At 43.2% G+C, this 16273-nt stretch overlaps 1 protein-coding gene across 1 annotated transcript; it reads right to left on the reverse strand.

Annotated features, from left to right (window-relative positions):
• Positions 1-3747: 3747 nt before the first annotated feature.
• Positions 3748-14065, reverse strand: LPAR3 (lysophosphatidic acid receptor 3). The gene is made up of 3 exons (XM_009869037.1): positions 13973-14065; positions 10578-11328; positions 3748-4097 (listed from the first exon to the last, which is right to left on the reverse strand). The coding sequence occupies exons 2-3, from the start codon at positions 11311-11313 to the stop codon at positions 3748-3750; spliced, it is 1086 nt and encodes a 361-aa protein (XP_009867339.1). The 5' UTR covers positions 11314-11328; positions 13973-14065.
• Between the last annotated feature and the right edge of the window lie 2208 nt (positions 14066-16273).

The following is a 16273-nucleotide window of genomic DNA, read 5'->3' on the forward strand; positions in this document are numbered from 1 at the left end:
AGTCTGAAGTAATTACTAAAATGAAGACCTGAAAAACCTATACTGAGAGAAAACCAGCCATGGTAAAGCAGCCCCAAAGCAGTGGAGAAGCCATGCCTCAGCCACTCAAGCTGTAGCAGCTTGGCTGCTCTCCCAGAGGGACTCATCACCCACACCACCTAGGTCAGACTGACAGCACAGATACTAGAGAAACTTCTCTCCCACGCACACAGCTATTAAAAAATGATCAGTCTAGCTGCTTATCCAGAAAGATTCAAAAGATCTGTCATGTAAAATAAAACCCCATTGTTCCTAGCTTTTAATAATTCTCTGAAAAGCATCTCTAATGATCGTGACCGCACAGGCTTTATGGGAGAGCTAACCACAGAGGACAGACCATATATCTTTGCCCTGGGAAAAGCCACAGAGCGTTTCTTCCTGGAGTCACCTATCAACTGAAGGAGCAACTTCTGTTTGGGAGTCAAGCAGCTGGAGAGGGGAAAAGAAGAACACCACTCATGTTTTCAATCCACAGTTGCTGTGAAGATGGTGTATAAGAAGTATCTGCTTGCCACTTTGTACAATGCAGCAGCTCTCAAGGCTTTCTCAGGCACAGAAAGGCCTCCAGCATCACCAGGAACATATAAACCTTTAAACTATCCAACCTGATGGTAACTGTACCTTTGCCTTCCTTAGCCTGCTAAGAATGAACACCCTCAAGGTTTCTGCCAGTGTTCACTGTAGAGCCTTCTCCAAAAGAATGAACTTCATCTCACACATCAGAACACTGGCGTACATAAATAGGGGCAGGCACATGCACAGCCAGAGATGCTGGTATCTGTTTTTCTGGGATATTAGTGGAAAAAGGCAACGTGGAAACCCTGCAGAACTTGTCTTCAGCTACTGTGCTTTTTTATTTTTTTCTTCTTTTTTTAAAGTCAAGTACAAATAGTGCTTTAATGGTTTCCTTGAGACAAACTATTCTGAGAAATGTTTATGGAATTAAAAAGAAATTCCCCACTAAGTGAGTAGTTGGATGTTTAGACAGTTTGATATAGGAGACATTATACAGTCTCTGTTTTAACAGTCTCATGCAAGATCAGTTTCCTGTTCCAGTCGTAACTTATATAGACGATGAGTTGGCAGCTCAGAGGGAAAGCATCATGCTGAAATCGAGCATGACACTGCAAATAATGGCATTCACAGAGCACCAGCTTGCAAGCCTATAGGGGCTGGTTTTTTGGCTTTTTTTTTTTTTAATGACAAAACAGAAAGAATAAGAGCACAGACTTCAAATCGTCCCACTTGTCACAGAATGATAGATGACACCTGTCATATCTTAATCCAGACCAGAAGTCCACTCTGTAAGGTGCTCTACAACAACACAGCCTTTTATCTTTACCGGAGTCACCTTTTCCTGCTTACCTGAAAAAGTCATCCACCTGTAGTTATTTTGGAGCCTGAATCCCAAGCTCTGCAGGGGAGACCTAGTATACTCTCCACTGCAGCACATGTTCCACATCTTCACCCAAGCTCTCTTCAGGGCCTGGTTCAACGACATATGACACTGTCTAGTATTGCTAATAAAAGTTTTAATAAAACAACACCAACCCCCCTCCCTGTGATAACATGAAACAAAGTTTGCCCATGTTCATTTTTGCCTGCAGATTGATCAGTTTTGGCTTGGATGGATCTGTGGAACTGAGCAAGAGCAATGGCAGCCACTTACTGTCGAGTGTAGTGCCAGGTGATGTTCAATCACCATCCAAACAGAAAACAAGTTTGGGGTTTTTTTGTTGAAGTAGCATTTTATTTTCTCTTCGCTTTGTATACAGAGAGCTTCAGCCTAGTTAACACAAGCTGTGTGCTGAAGGCAGCTGTGGGGACAGGAACGCTTGCATGCTACGCCTTTGTAATACCACTGGCTCTAGAAAGCACCACAACACTTTTTGAAACACCAAACTAATAAAGTAGTATTTGCACAAGAACATTGCATCATAACGGCAAAAACAACATATATGTAAACCTTTTCAGCGTTACTCATAATACAGCATTTATCTTGAAATGTCAGGCCATATCCCTACAAGGTAACTTGTGTCACGGGAGAGCTCTCTGAGCAAGGGCTTGCTGTGCTCACAAGGCCCGCTATGAAACGCCCCAGTGCCTTCTACAAAATTGCAGCTTGGCCTCGGAGCCAAGAACTGGTTCCGCTTTGACCAAAACTGTCCAGATTTCCACACGCAAGTTGCATCAAAGGAAAAATCTGCCCAAACCACAGCTGATCTTTATCTTTTAGCCTCATGCAGTATGCTCTTGGTGTTGCTCTCTGCCAATTCCAAGTGGTCAAAACTTCCAAAACTTGCCAATATGATCGCTGTTTGTAGTCAAATGGGATCAGACTTTCTCTAGGACGAAACATGGTTAACTCCTCTTGAAATTAAGATGGGTAGCAGGGAGTTCACTGCTGTTGAAACCAGATAGTAGTTTAAAAATCTGGCTACTGCTAAAAAAAAATCTACTTTCCAATTTTTAATTTAAAAGTTTATATTTAAAAACTTTACCCGGGATTTTGAATTGCTGGATCCTCCATTGGAGTATACCCCGTAAACTCAAAACTCCAGCTTCTTGGGCTGTGGCTGCATCAACACCAGACTTGGTTAGTCACAACGCCGAAAGTCCTTTGTTGCTTGCTGTTCCATGGCCTCCTCCTCTAGTACCTTCCAGTAAGATCTGCTTGCAAATCAGAGGTTAAATGTGGTCCAGACAAACACAGACAATCAATGCATGCTGTCCTCTTGTAGGGGTTTAGGCTGGTTTCAGGCTTTTTTTTCCTGCAAATTAATTTCTATTTTAAATAGATTGATAGAAGCTGTAGATATGTATATTTAGACTTCCCTTAAAAGTTCACCCTCTTAAAAGGGAAGTTTAATGTTTGTTTTAGTGGCATAGGAGTCAGAGGCATGAGCACACATATTTGACATTATCTGGGGAAGTATGAAATAAGCGTAATGAACACAGCCACACTGCTGTTCTGTTAATCCACCTTCAACATCTGCCTACACAAGAGCAGCAGAGCGCAGTGTACCTCCTTGCAGCATTCACCCCATCATGGAAGTAATATTGGCTTTTGTGCTTTTTGTGCTCTCAGAGCGTGACAATCCGTGGTCGGACATACACTGGTGTCTGTTCTGGGCTTCCTGTCACAGCCAGGTTTCTGGTGTAGCTTTAATAAACCATCAAACTACCTATTTTGAAAGCAAGGTAAGGAGGAGGAAGAGAGAAGGTAAGTATGAACTATTCCATGAACTTTGTAAACTGAGAAAACAGGTTACAATTCTGCCCAACCAAGCCTACAATCCTCTTTCAAGACACAGAGAAACTGTTCAAAGTATAAATACTCAACGAATGTGAAGCCTGCACAGTGAGGCAGGTGTACTGTCTCTGTAAGAGCTTAAGGAGGGTCTCACTACGCTGCATTTTGTTTCCATGCACAAAAAGTGTCTGAGATGTGTTTGATTCACATGAAAAACAAATTTCATATACTTAAAAGAAAAAAAAAGGAGAGAGATGGCAGCACAGAAAGTTTTCTTCATTACAGAGTGTTTTTCCACCAGGCAATTATTTATAAGAACTTTTGTTAACACTGGAGTTTAGGCTCTGGAACGAAGTGGATATATTGTTTACTAGTTTTGCCAGTCAATCTTCTTTTACAAAACCTCTCCCTTCCCCCTCTCCTCCTTTTCTAGCCAAGTCAGTCCCCTGAGTAGCTCAGGAGCTTCCTTTTTCACCAAGATCTCCTTTTCCACAAATTGTCCCTTGAATAATGCCATCTTCAATGTAGTGCCCTGAGGTGTCTGTGCTCCTGCAGAGAACTGTCGAGGGGATCCGTGATGAGCGTCTGTCCTGGCTCTTGTCCTCAGAGGAGCAGCAAATCATCCTCTTCATGGTACTCCACATTTCATCATCCTTGTATGAATAAATTATTGGATTCATGACAGAGTTCAATAGGGCCAGGAGAAGAAACCACCTTTTAACATTCTGAATCCCACAGTAGGTGCAGTTCAGACCATCGAGCAGTAAGACAACCAGGCCAGGGGTCCAGCAGACAACAAAAGCACCTAGAAAAAAAAAAAGGGAGAGAAACAAAGACTTCAAATTGCTAGGGTTTTGAGGTTCTTTTGCATCTTACAAGGCTATTGAGTTCATCAAAACAATAAAACAATAAAAGCATTAGAAGACAAAATTCTAATGACAGTAGCAAAACTATCTATCTCTACTACAGCTGCTCTCTCAAGCCCTGAGCACAAGACAGGGCAACTTCCAGAAGTCTGCAGGAAGCAAGAATCCAGCTGCTGACAGCATTAGCTCAAACACAAGTTGGGGAAGGTCATCACAAGAGTGATTTGTCCATGCCAATAAACAACCAAGAACCCCGGAGAAATAACAAGCAGAGGACTGGCATTTTGAACACGGACTTCCTCTCCCTCTCTCGTATGCTGGAGAAGATAGCAGGTGGTCCACTTCTACCACTGCCCCAAAAAAAGACCTCTCTTCTGTCTCACTACAGCTGACTGCGACGCTGTGGCCATACTGCCCAATTCACAAAACAACAGTCACATCATTTAAACATATCCTGGCTAGAAACCTCGCAGCTACTGCAGGATGCATACGATTGTCTGTGACACAGCAGCACTGCTGGCTCCCCGGTCAGAGCAGCAGCCCACCTCCCTCCACCGCTCCCGTCCAGGCTGTGGGTGCTGGGTACGCGAGATCCAGCAACTCGGATCCAGGAAACGAATTAAGTTGTAAATGAAAAGAGAGAAAGAACGAAACAGATGAATTAGCAAAGATGAATCGAAAATGTAGCAGTCAGGGAAAAGAGTTGAAGCAATGAACAGAATAAAAAGTAAAACAAAAAAACAAACAAACCCAAAAAAGACAAAACGGATGAGGAATGAAATGAGAACAGTGATGGGGAAACAAGAAATCTCTGTAAGAAAGGCATTTCCCCCCTTAAAAAAAGGAATAAGAAGAGATATTAGACAGTGAAGACAACACTAAGAAAGCACAGAAATCACAGCTTAGAAGAATGTTCAATGTTGCATTTGCATTTTCCATGTTATTGCATATCCCCAGCATAAAGGCAGGGCCGTGGACAGGACTGGTGGGGAGGGGGAACATCACAACTCAATGCAGACCTTGGCCACAAGCTTGGGAGGGGCCCCGAACTGCCCCGTCTGCCCTCCTGCCTGCCCCCAGCGCCACAGCCCGTCATCGCTCGCCTGGAGCCCAAGGAAGGAGTAGCCATATGCATGATAATACCAACTTAGCACAAGCCACAATTGCTATCTAACGTACAGAAATAGAAAATTATAACTCTGCACAACAGTGACAGTTTGAACAACGCACTGAGGAAATTCCAATCATTTATAACATGAGCGCTTCCCCTTTTTTGGGCTTAGAAAAAAATAATCAAATAAATAAGGATAGTAGCTACATGCTAAAAAGCTCTGCTGGGGGTGTTAGTATCCGTTCAGCAGTTCTGGTGGGGAAAGCAAGTCCAGCTCCTTTCTGTAAGGCCGCTGGTTCTCCCCTGTCCGAGCTGTGCCGGCAAGCCGTGGGCAGGCAGGGCAGCCTGGCTCTCGGCAGCACCCAGGCAGTGACGGAGCCAGGACCTCCGGCATCTCCCACCATCTGCGCTGGACTGGTTTCAGCAGCACTGGACACCTCTCCCCATCTGATGGGCAGGCCATAACAGCATACAAAGTTATTCCTCCACTGCTCACTGGCACCAGGAGCTGCAAACTGCTACCACAACACTTGTTTTCTCTGGTCAGTCTCTATACTACTGACTGGTTTGGCTCCAACGTGCTGAGTAACTCGTTGTGCCACCAACTCTCTCATACAGTCCACAATGGAGAAAACACCGTATCAATTTATTGCCCTGGGGATCACCAGCAAATCTCATCCATTTTAACAAACACCGGAACGAGACCACCCTACCGCACCACTGTGTCTAGCTAAGTGTCTCAGGAAATTATTTGGACAGAGAGCCACCAAGGGTCACTGGCAATATTGCCAACACACTAACTCCATGCAGAAATTAAGACGGTAACAAACCCTCCTAAGAACAAGCACAGAAAGCATTTTGACCACATGTACCACAAAGCATGCAAAGTCCAACCCTGCTTTCATGGAAATCAGCAGGAGACGAAACAGACCCGAAAGCCACATTTAAGAAAAGACACAGAAATCTCTTCTTCAAACAAAACCTCAAGCTCATCAGCAGATTAGTCTGTGAACTCCTAGCACATATCCCTCTCTCCCTATACAGGCAAAACCCTAGAAGGTTTCAGTGGCAAAAGTTAGGGAAGATAAGTGACATCTGCAGACACCTCTGCACATTTCCCTGGCCCATGACTGAAGGATGGGAGCAATGTAGTGACGGTGTCAGAGTTCCTGGGAAATGCTTTCATGGGGCTGCTGCTTTGACTCCATCAAAAATAGATTTTGCTGTGTACAGAGACAAGCGCTTCACACCCTGCTCTTAGCACTGCAGAGATGAAAGTGAGGTATGTCTCAGGCTTGCAGCCTTGCTTGGATTTGGCTATTTTTACCACAGTGCTCTCAGAGGGAACCATAGTTAAACATAAATATATACCTTTGTCCTGACCCTTTGGCAATTCTCTTGTTCGCAAACTTTTTATTGCTAGAAGCTCCTCTCTCTGACAAGGTGCCACACTCCAAAAGTAATTTAATTTCTGAGACTGAAATTCACAGAAGTCACGTGAAATATAGCCTGGCTGCAACAGGAATTAGAATAACAGCTCTGAGTCTTCCCACCAGATTATGGGAAATCAGGTATCACAGTGCCTCAAGGCCAGTTTGAGGGATTTTCCCCACTATGTTTAAACACAGATTTTCTTGTAGATTAAGTGATTTCTGCTTGAAAATTAAACTATGTATACTTAGAAGCACTACTGATGCTTTGGCAGCATCATGTCAAAACTGTGCAAAGCCACTCCTGAGCATGCCAATGCTAAGACAAAGAACGTGCAATAGCTTCCAGTTGCCTTTGCCACATGCGTGCCCAAGTTAAAACAGCAAGTTACCAATTAAACTATAAATTCACTAAACTGAAAATCATCCACCCCAAAGCTGCTATTTCAGCAGGAATCTCACCGCAAAGTTCAGATGAGCTACCACATACACACCACCTGAAAATCACGTACTCACACACCTGCAACCACCCTTCTTCAAAGCTCCAATCCCAGGTTTAGCTAGGACTATGCCACAAGGACAATCTAAAAGGATTTTAGCCCCTTTCACTAGGTTTCCCACCTTTCAGTTTCAACCAGATAACTTCCTGTGGTTTAGCACACCAAAGTGAAAGCCATTTCAGCTCCTCCTGTCCTGTGATAGACCATTTTAAGTTTTACGGTAGGAACAGGTCACTGATGGAGACCTGAGTCCCAGCCTCTGGAAGGGGTCATCCAAGCCCAACAAAGGGTGGTGCAAAAAGCCACCTGCAGCTGTGATCACCAGGAACCCACCAAGTCAGACCAAAACCCAGATTCCCCCAAGTCTTTAAGTACAGCACCGCAGAACTCAGAGAAGACAGTGATGTTTTACTGAAGCAGCAGCTGGCCACAGGCCCAGCCTCCACAAAACCAGAGATGCAGGCAGATGGGATGAACAGCATGCCAGGTACACACAGTCTCCTTCCAGACAGCAGCAGGATTTTGTCCTGAACCCCCATAAAACCAGGAGATACAGTAATGAGAACTCTGGTCCTCATTGTACTTCATCCAGCATCTTAGAATCTCTTTTAGTTAAGGCTATATTAGACATATACTCTAAAGCCTCTCCAGATGTGTTGATACAAGTAATTAAAAATAACTACCTTGGGCAAAATCCACATGCTGCATACAGCTATAGGCTGCCGCATCAGTGAGTGTAAGCACAGTTTCTGAAGTATCCATTTGGTCACTTGGTGACTCCTCCGGAAATTGATAAAGCCCAGAAAACATGGTCATTCATTTTGTAATGCATTTTGTAGAGTGTGCTTGAATGACTTTGCTGGAATGCATATTTCACTCGGTTTTAAAAAACAAACTTCTCTTTCCTAGAAAAAAACATTTATAAAAAGCCTCTCGGTGTCAAAATTTGACTTGATATGAAGAACCATGCCAAGATAGATTTCCTCTGACACGGGAGTTTGGGGTAGATCTTGCACCCAGCAACACATGCACTAATTAGACTCCTTTGGAAGCAGGCTCTGTTTTGGTTTTGTTTCTGACTGGCAAAGTAAATACACAAAATTATGACCACTGAAGCAGCACTCAGGTTTTCTAAGTTAAATTTGCCTGGCGCAGCACAGAGTATCATTAAATGCTTTGCCCAAATTATAGTTTAAGCTGGTGGCTGAAAAGCCATATTCTGCGAGTAAGAGAGAACAAATGCTGATCTTTAAATCAACCCATATTCCTAACACCCCTCCCCCCCATGAAAGAAAGAATAAGCCAAAAATTATATTTAGAGTGGGGTTTATTTCCCTGCATATGGCTGTGGTGAGCACTGAAGAACCTGCGCAGGCTAAAGGACCATGAGGGAGCGGCAAACAACAGCCACTGTCACTGTCCTTGCAACTCCTCCCCGAGCCGGACAGGCGTCCTCTCAGCCCTCAGACCACCTCTCTGCTCTGACCCACTCACAGGCCTGGGTGGCACCAAGGGCTAACACCGTTAGCCAAGGGCTACCACTGGCACCCTCCAACTTTGGTTTATACAAAACTAAAGTAGTATGAACAATATAAATAGACATATAAGTTAGACAAGGCTCTGCATGTTGATTTATTTGCATGTGATTTATCAGAAAGCAGCCTGCAGTTCTACTTTGCACAGAAATGCTTAGAGAAATGGTTTTTTAAGAGTGCTTTTCTTTTTACCTCTTTCCAACACACCAGTTAGCAACAGTCCACCCAATGCGTACGCTTTAGGGCAGGATCATGCATAGAGCAATACAGACCTTTCTGCAGGGATTTTCTCTTTTCAAGTGGATGGTTTAAGTTTCACTGCACAAGAGCTTCAGGCAGGGTAAAAGACTGAATCTTGCCCCTGCAAGTCAAGCTGGGGACAGGAACAAACACCATATTGTCATAAAACAAAAGGGGAAAAAGGAAGGACAACTGGGGAGGTATTCAGAAGACAAAAGGCTCTGGCAGTAGACAAGCCCACTTCAGAAGACACAGGAAGATAAATGAGAACCCTTGTACTTGCTTGAACCACCAGTCCACTTTCTTTTCCAAGGTCAGGCACTGTAAGTGATCTCAGCTTCTAGAGCATTTTAAGACATCATTTAGTAGATGAAGTTGTTACGTATTACAGCACTATGACTTCAGGGCAGGGAAAAAAAAAAAAAGGAGAAAGAGAACCAGATACCAGACTACCAGACTATGCAAACAACATCCATATGCCACAAGGGAAAGAAAGCGTCCTCAGCCTGAAGCTCCTACCCTGGAAATTCACTGTTCCCGTGAAGCTCTCCAGCAGTACCATGCTGCAGCACAGAACAGTTCTGTCCCCGGTACGCATGGACACCACACTGGCTCATATATCAGAACAGCTGTCGCAGAAATAAAGTCATCGTTGTGGTTTGAGTCCACCACCCGAGTCCAGCTCCCCAAGCTCCCTGCTGTGTCCCCAATTCCATCCACAGCAAGCCACATGAGCCACGTTTGCACTATGCCTGGCTACCACGAAACATCGCGCTTAGATCAAAGTCTTCCTGGGGAGAATTGACTGCTACAGCAAGTATTCTGTTCCAATGAACTATCAGCCACCTTGTGTATCTCTAATTTAATAAGTAGCTGCATCACAACCAACTGATGAAGTGATCTAAGCTGCCCAAATATCGACAGTATCTCTAAAGCAGAATCGAGGTAAAATCTCATGCTATGATGTAGAGATCAAAGGCCATACTGTATCACCATCTGAAAGTATTATGCACTACACGGTCTTCACAGAATGAAGGTGAATTCTCCCCTTGCACAGTAAATCTCCATCAAAGCCACAGACACACCAGGCATCCTCTCCTTTCCCCAGGGAGGGTGTGTTTCCAGGGGGAGGAAGTACAGCCAAGAAGTGCAAAGAAAACTGTATCTCCATCAGCAATAGGATTCACAGCCCTGCACAGGTATTAAAGAATATTATTTTCTAAATGTTCTGCGAGGTAGCTGTGAACCTTCACAAGCCTTCCTCCAAAGTGGTTTTATATCCCCTCTTCACCCCTCACAAACTCGAGATAACTTGTGTATTGTAGCAAGCTGCCCACCAAATAAAGACACTTTTCTCCATGTTGACCAGATCTCTGCTTGAAGCAACACTTATTTCATTATCTAAAGCAGACAGAAGACTAGATTACTCCAATACTTACAAGTTTGATGAGAGAGGTTTTTGTTTCATTTCAGGGCATTTCTTTTTGTTTGGGGTTTTTTGGGGCTTTTTTTCATTTAAAAAAAAAAAAAAATCCAACCAAAACCACACAAACCTATTGGCTGGCACTCCCAGCCTTGCACACCATGGTTTGCAGCCTCTTACCTAAGAGAGTCATGACAGTCTTCATAAGCTTCACAGGGGTTCTCCTACGGCTAATGGATCCACTCGTGTGTGACGACAAGACGTTAGTTTTCCTCTGGACGTACATGTAGATTCTTATGTAAACTACCACCATAATGAAAAAGACAACTAGGTTTAAGACACTCCAGAACACCAAGTAACTTCTGCTGTAAATAGGTGCCAGGGATGAGCAGGCAGTAATGTCACAGAGGCAGTTCCAACCCAGGGTAGGAACAGCACCCATGAAAATAGCAATAGCCCAAATAGACATAATTAAAAAGGTGACTCTCTTCTTTGTGAGATTACTGTGGATCTTCATCCGCATTATGGACATGTGCCGCTCAACAGCTATGACGAGGAGATTCACCAGGGAAGCTGTCAGGCTGGTGTCCAGAAGACCCTGACGCAAAAACCAGCGGTTAACAGTTAATGTCTTAGACACCGGGCCGGTGTTGAACATCAAGAAGACATATGCAATTCCAGCAAAAAAATCTGCAGCGGCTAAGTTGGCCAGGAGATAGTAGAAGGGAAAATGAAACCTCTTGTTCTTGACCACAGCTGCTATGACCAACGAATTTGAAATGAAAATGAAGAGGCAGAAAAACGTCCCAAAACACAGAACAACGATAAGCTGTGTCCCTGTCCACTCATCTACCGTGTGAGCATTCGTCTTGTTATAAAAGAAGTCCATGCGCTTGTCATAGTAGCATTCATTCATCCTGGATTAGAGTCCCTGCATCCTAGGAAGATGAAAGGGAAAAAGAAGGAAGAAGAATTAAATAAATAAATAAATAAATAAATCAACTATTGGTTCTTGCTTCAATCACCACACCCAACATTTTTTTAGGAGGAAGCAGGGCAGGACAGGGACACGAGAGGGTGTGTATTGGAGGCCTTAAGTAAAAATTCAGATTGTACAGAGTTAATGAAGAAGATGTTCTGTCCACTGAAGGACTGCAGCTGCTTTGATGGATCAGGAATTTTAAAAAGACTTACCCACTTTTAAAACCCCAGCACAGTCCCTTTGCACTAGCAGTCACACCGTACAGGCAACAAAGTGGAAGTTAAGAGGTTAAGAGTGACTTTCTGCAGGTCACACAGAAATTCTGAGCAACAGCCAAGCCATTCTTGCTGTGAAATCTCATATTTGAGCCACAGGCCCATCATTATTTCCATTTCTCAATGTATCCAGTCAGGACAGTGAAACATTAATCATAACTCTTCTATTTTACTGACTAAGCAATAAAAGGGCTGTTACTGGAAAAATGTGGGGGGGTTGTTTTTTCAATTATATATTAGTAAATGTAAAAATATACATATATAAGATGCTACAGGCGTATACACTCTGAGCACTTGCCTGTTATTTACTGCTACAGGATTTAAGTAAATGTGTTGAAAAGGGGAAAATACATTCTATGTAACTGACTAGTGTAAAGACAAGGATTATTTTATTGGACTGTCAACCCAGAGCCCCAGTGAGCACCACAGAGCCCACTACCTCCAAAACCAAAACACGGTTCCCTATCCAACCAGAGGATAGAGCAAGCCCCAGCAACAGCAGTAGTACTAATTTTTTTTTTTCCTTATACCCACTCAGCACTATTTTGGACATAGGGCTATTAAACATGATGGAAGGGGGAGTCTGTGTTCCAGATTACATCACACTTCAGCCACTCCAGTGAGGTCAATGTCAGCTGCCTTGGCAATTTTACTGCCTTTATTATGAACCAAACTGACCTTGGACTAATTTACACAGCCATTACTCGTGGTGAGCAGACCCCACGCAGGGTCTCACAGCCTCGTAGGAAGAGTCTGTGTCTGATCTCCACTAGCCCTCCCATTTGCTGTCAGTATCTGAATAAGGGTTTTAACAATTACTTCATTAATAGATATTGTAGGAACCCAACCGTGGCACAAGATCCTAATCACGTTAGATGTTATTTTAAGGATAGAAAGGAGGAAGTACAGGGATACAGAGCCACAGAGGAGAGGCAGCAACGCTCACAGCATTTGGAAACCTCCTTGTGAGCCTCAGCCTGTCACGAGTGCCAGAGGGACAGACCGAGTGGGGCTGAAAAGAAAAAACAAACAAAAAACCTAGAAGTGGTTACAGACAGAAAGACACAAAAAACATACAAACCTCTCACCTCTGCAACTAGAACTGATCACAGATAAAGGTCAGGTTCACTCAGCCTGTTACTGTCCTGTGGTTGCTGAACAGTTATCTCTCCAGGGACTAGGAAGCAAATTAAGCAATCCCCAGCAGGCTGGCTAACAAGCCACATCTATATTAAAGGTTCCTTCCGAGTTTTAAGATAAAAAGATTCATCTGCTGTCATTTATGTTACTTGTGTTATTTCTCTCATGCAATGTTTTTATTATCTGTTTTAAGCCAGCTTGTTCCATTACATTACTAATATTTTCAAAGTAATTTTTTTTAATATTTACTTTTTCTGAACTAGCTCTCCTTGGCCTTTTCTTCTTGGTTCCCTTCCTACATCTCGTAGTCAACAAGAAAGCAGGCCTCTTGACAATGGCGTTCATTTTGTTATCCTCAAGAACCTAGGCAGCCACTTCTTTCATAAAAGTATATATTACTTAAAGCATCCAATTCAAGTACACAGTCAGAACAAAGAACAATTACTTAAGGAAAAGAAGTGAAAGGAAACAAGTAAATCATCCCTTGTTCTGAAATATTACAGATCATCTCTTCGCCTAAAAATAAAAAAGCCTTGGCAACTCAAGTTTACCATAAGGAGTCAACCGGAATTCAATGCCTACCGCTCCCTGTTCAGGGCAAGAGGGTAGAATTGGGCAGTCAGAACATTCCTCATTCTCACTCAGGAAGTACTCAAAAGTCAAATTAAGTCTGCAAGTGACCAGAAGTCCCTGACGAGCTGCAGACAACAGCTGCTCAAGCAGCCAAGCGCTAGGAACCCTGCCCAGCTGACATGGCTCTGGTCTTACCACCAGCGCAGTAAAGAACTTGCTTGAGCTTGACGTGAAGCTTATACAGAACAGCCCAGATGTCTGCAAAAAGAAGCGGCATTTTGGGCAAGAACGACAGAAAAAAGAAAAAAAAAAATCTGTGAAAATTATAGGGAAGGTTTTCTGAACATGTTGTATCTTACTGTGTAATCATCTCAACAGCTGAATCTCTTTTACTTGTAGTGACAGGAGAGTAGAGAGATCTGCATATACTTTTTGAATCTCATCTGGAGAATAAGCTTAAAGAAATCCAAAATATCGACTATGAACTTATTCTAAATACTTCAGCTTAAGATCTCATCATCATTTGAAGTAATACCAAAAAAAAATTAAAAAGCAAAACTCCTCACAGATCCATAACTCTCCACCAAAATTATCACACTACAAACACTTACTGTCACACAGCAGAGCTCAAATGACAAATGATTTTGAAAGAGATGTCTTGAGATGTTGAGATAAGGCAGGAAGGAGTAGAAAAGCATCCAGTTGAGGTCTCAGGGCAGACTCTGGAGGCGTCCAAATGGAAGCTGCATCAAAGCAGTAGCTGAATGGGAGCTAGTGGGCATCCCAGTTAGAGCAGAGATGTAGCATGCAGCCATCTACACTGGCCTATTTTCAAAAAGCACTTGTCATGCCAAGGTCCTTCCAGGCAATGGTTTATCTCACACCTTCATCTTACTTTAAGTCCTCCCAGCAGAAGTAGCCTGACCTCAGGGGAGCTGTGCAGCTGCGACAGAGCTACGCAGCTGTATCCTCAGTGGTCCTGCCCCAGTCCACACCAGGCAAAAGAGATGCACAGTAGGATATCCCATATTTCCTGGCTCGTCACAGTTCAACACATTGCAGGATTTTATTCTCCAGGTCTTCTCTTCTGCAGCCAAATCAGAGCTGTTTAAAAACTTGAAAAGAAAAAAAAAAAACATCTTAAATATTACATGTATGAAATTCATCTATTAAATATACACAAACTTGAAGACTCAGGCAAAATATTGTTCAAAGTTTTAAAAATAACAGAAACTGAAATGATAGGAAAATAGCTAAGCTGGTCATCCCAGCCTCATAAAGGCAACAGAAAGTCTCCCAGAAGTCTGCAGAGAGCTTCCCGGTTTTGCTACTCACTTTGTGATGAATTGCCGGCTTTTGCTTTGAAAGCGCCTCTCACGAGTTTGATACTTCTCATTACTTATGCAAAAGGACATCAAACAATCTCCACTCACCTTTTCTATGCCACTTGGTATTTCACAGCCCTTCATATAAACCTCCAAAAGCTTGATGACAGTAACCATGTACTGCATATTCTACGCACGGGTTGAGCTATTAGCTTGCCACAGATCACTTGCAAGCAAATACATCAAAACTTTGCAAGTGTCAAAAGCAAGCCCTTGTCAAAAAAGTTCTTTTCCTTATTTCCATCTATTTAATTACTTTAGTCCAACCAAGAATGGCTACAAAGATCAGAAACTGATGGACTGCGAAGTGTGTTTTCCTCTGCCACTCTGAGTAAACACGAGCTTTGACTGGGAGAAATCACCTGTTCCAAAAATCTCACAGGATTTGGTTCAGTTAAACTGCTTTCAAATGCAAAAGCGTGCATTAAGAATTCTTCCCAATCCAGCACATTGAGTTCTGTCTGTCTTAAAGACAGCTTCTATATTTTAATTGATTTTAAATTCCTCTACGTAAGCCCAACTTGTATCAAGTCAGAATATGTTCTTCGCCATTCTTAAAATAGAAGTCAAAATTTGTATGAACATGTACTACATTAGACCCCTAAATAAAGGGTTAGTAAAATAAAATATCACCTAGATAATGTTTTGGACAAAAGCTTCAGTTAGCTAACAGGCTTTAATAGGTGTTATTCAATTAGAATCTAGCTTGCTTCAAAGAAGTTACTAAAAATCTGTATATTTATAATGAAATTGAATATCAGTTATTTAAATCAAGGATGTAGATGATTCAAATTCCGATTAAAACAACTTTTTAAAGTCACTCTGACTCAAAAGTTAAATTCAGCCTGTAAATCAGCTCAAAGTTGAGTTACTCATTATTAATGAAGACATTTATGAAGGAAAACTCAAATAGTACTTTAATGAGAAGGTCATTATAAAATCTAGCCAGCAAGCCATAATGTGATTCATGGCACACCCCACTGGTTTTCTGCCTCTTTCCTGTCCATTAAAAACCAAGTTGTTTCAGCACTCCGGCCACAGCCCTGCTGAAGGGCTGGCGTCACTTTGGGGGGCTCGGATGACTTCTGCCTGGCTCCTGTGTAAAGCAACAGGGAGGGAGCGCACAAGCACGGGCTGGCACCGCGAGCTGCTGCGAGAGGACTCAAGCCGCTGGACTGAAAAGCCCATGGAATGGGACTGAACCTGCAGGAAGCCCATAGCAGTGAAGCCCTATAGCAAGACTGAAAGTCAGCTTGGGCGAGAGCTGAGGGAAGTTTGCCCAGGGAGAACCCTAGCCTAGTCTACCGCTGGTTTTCCCAAGCTGGCACAGGGATTTCTCTGCAGAAATACAGGGCGGTCCAGCATCCAAAATGACACAGCCTGGCACAGGAGAGAAAGCGAGGCCAGCACATTGCGGGCAGCTCCATGGCCAGCACAGCGGGCACGCTGCCAGCCCGCAACAGAGCGCTTCACCTCCCCGTCTCCCCCGTCCATTAGCAAAGACGAGGGATTAAATACAGA

This window comes from Apaloderma vittatum, unplaced genomic scaffold (assembly GCF_000703405.1).
Source record: "Apaloderma vittatum isolate BGI_N311 unplaced genomic scaffold, ASM70340v1 scaffold1945, whole genome shotgun sequence".
Taxonomy (NCBI): domain Eukaryota; kingdom Metazoa; phylum Chordata; class Aves; order Trogoniformes; family Trogonidae; genus Apaloderma; species Apaloderma vittatum.

Coding starts and splice junctions, on each gene's coding strand:
- LPAR3 (XM_009869037.1), bottom strand. CDS start 11,313: ATGAATGAATGCTACTATGACAAGCGCATGGACTTCTTTTATAACAAG. Junction 4,098..10,577: donor GACTGTCATGACTCTCTTAG/GTAAGAGGCTGC, acceptor TTTTTTTTCTAG/GTGCTTTTGTTGTCTGCTGG.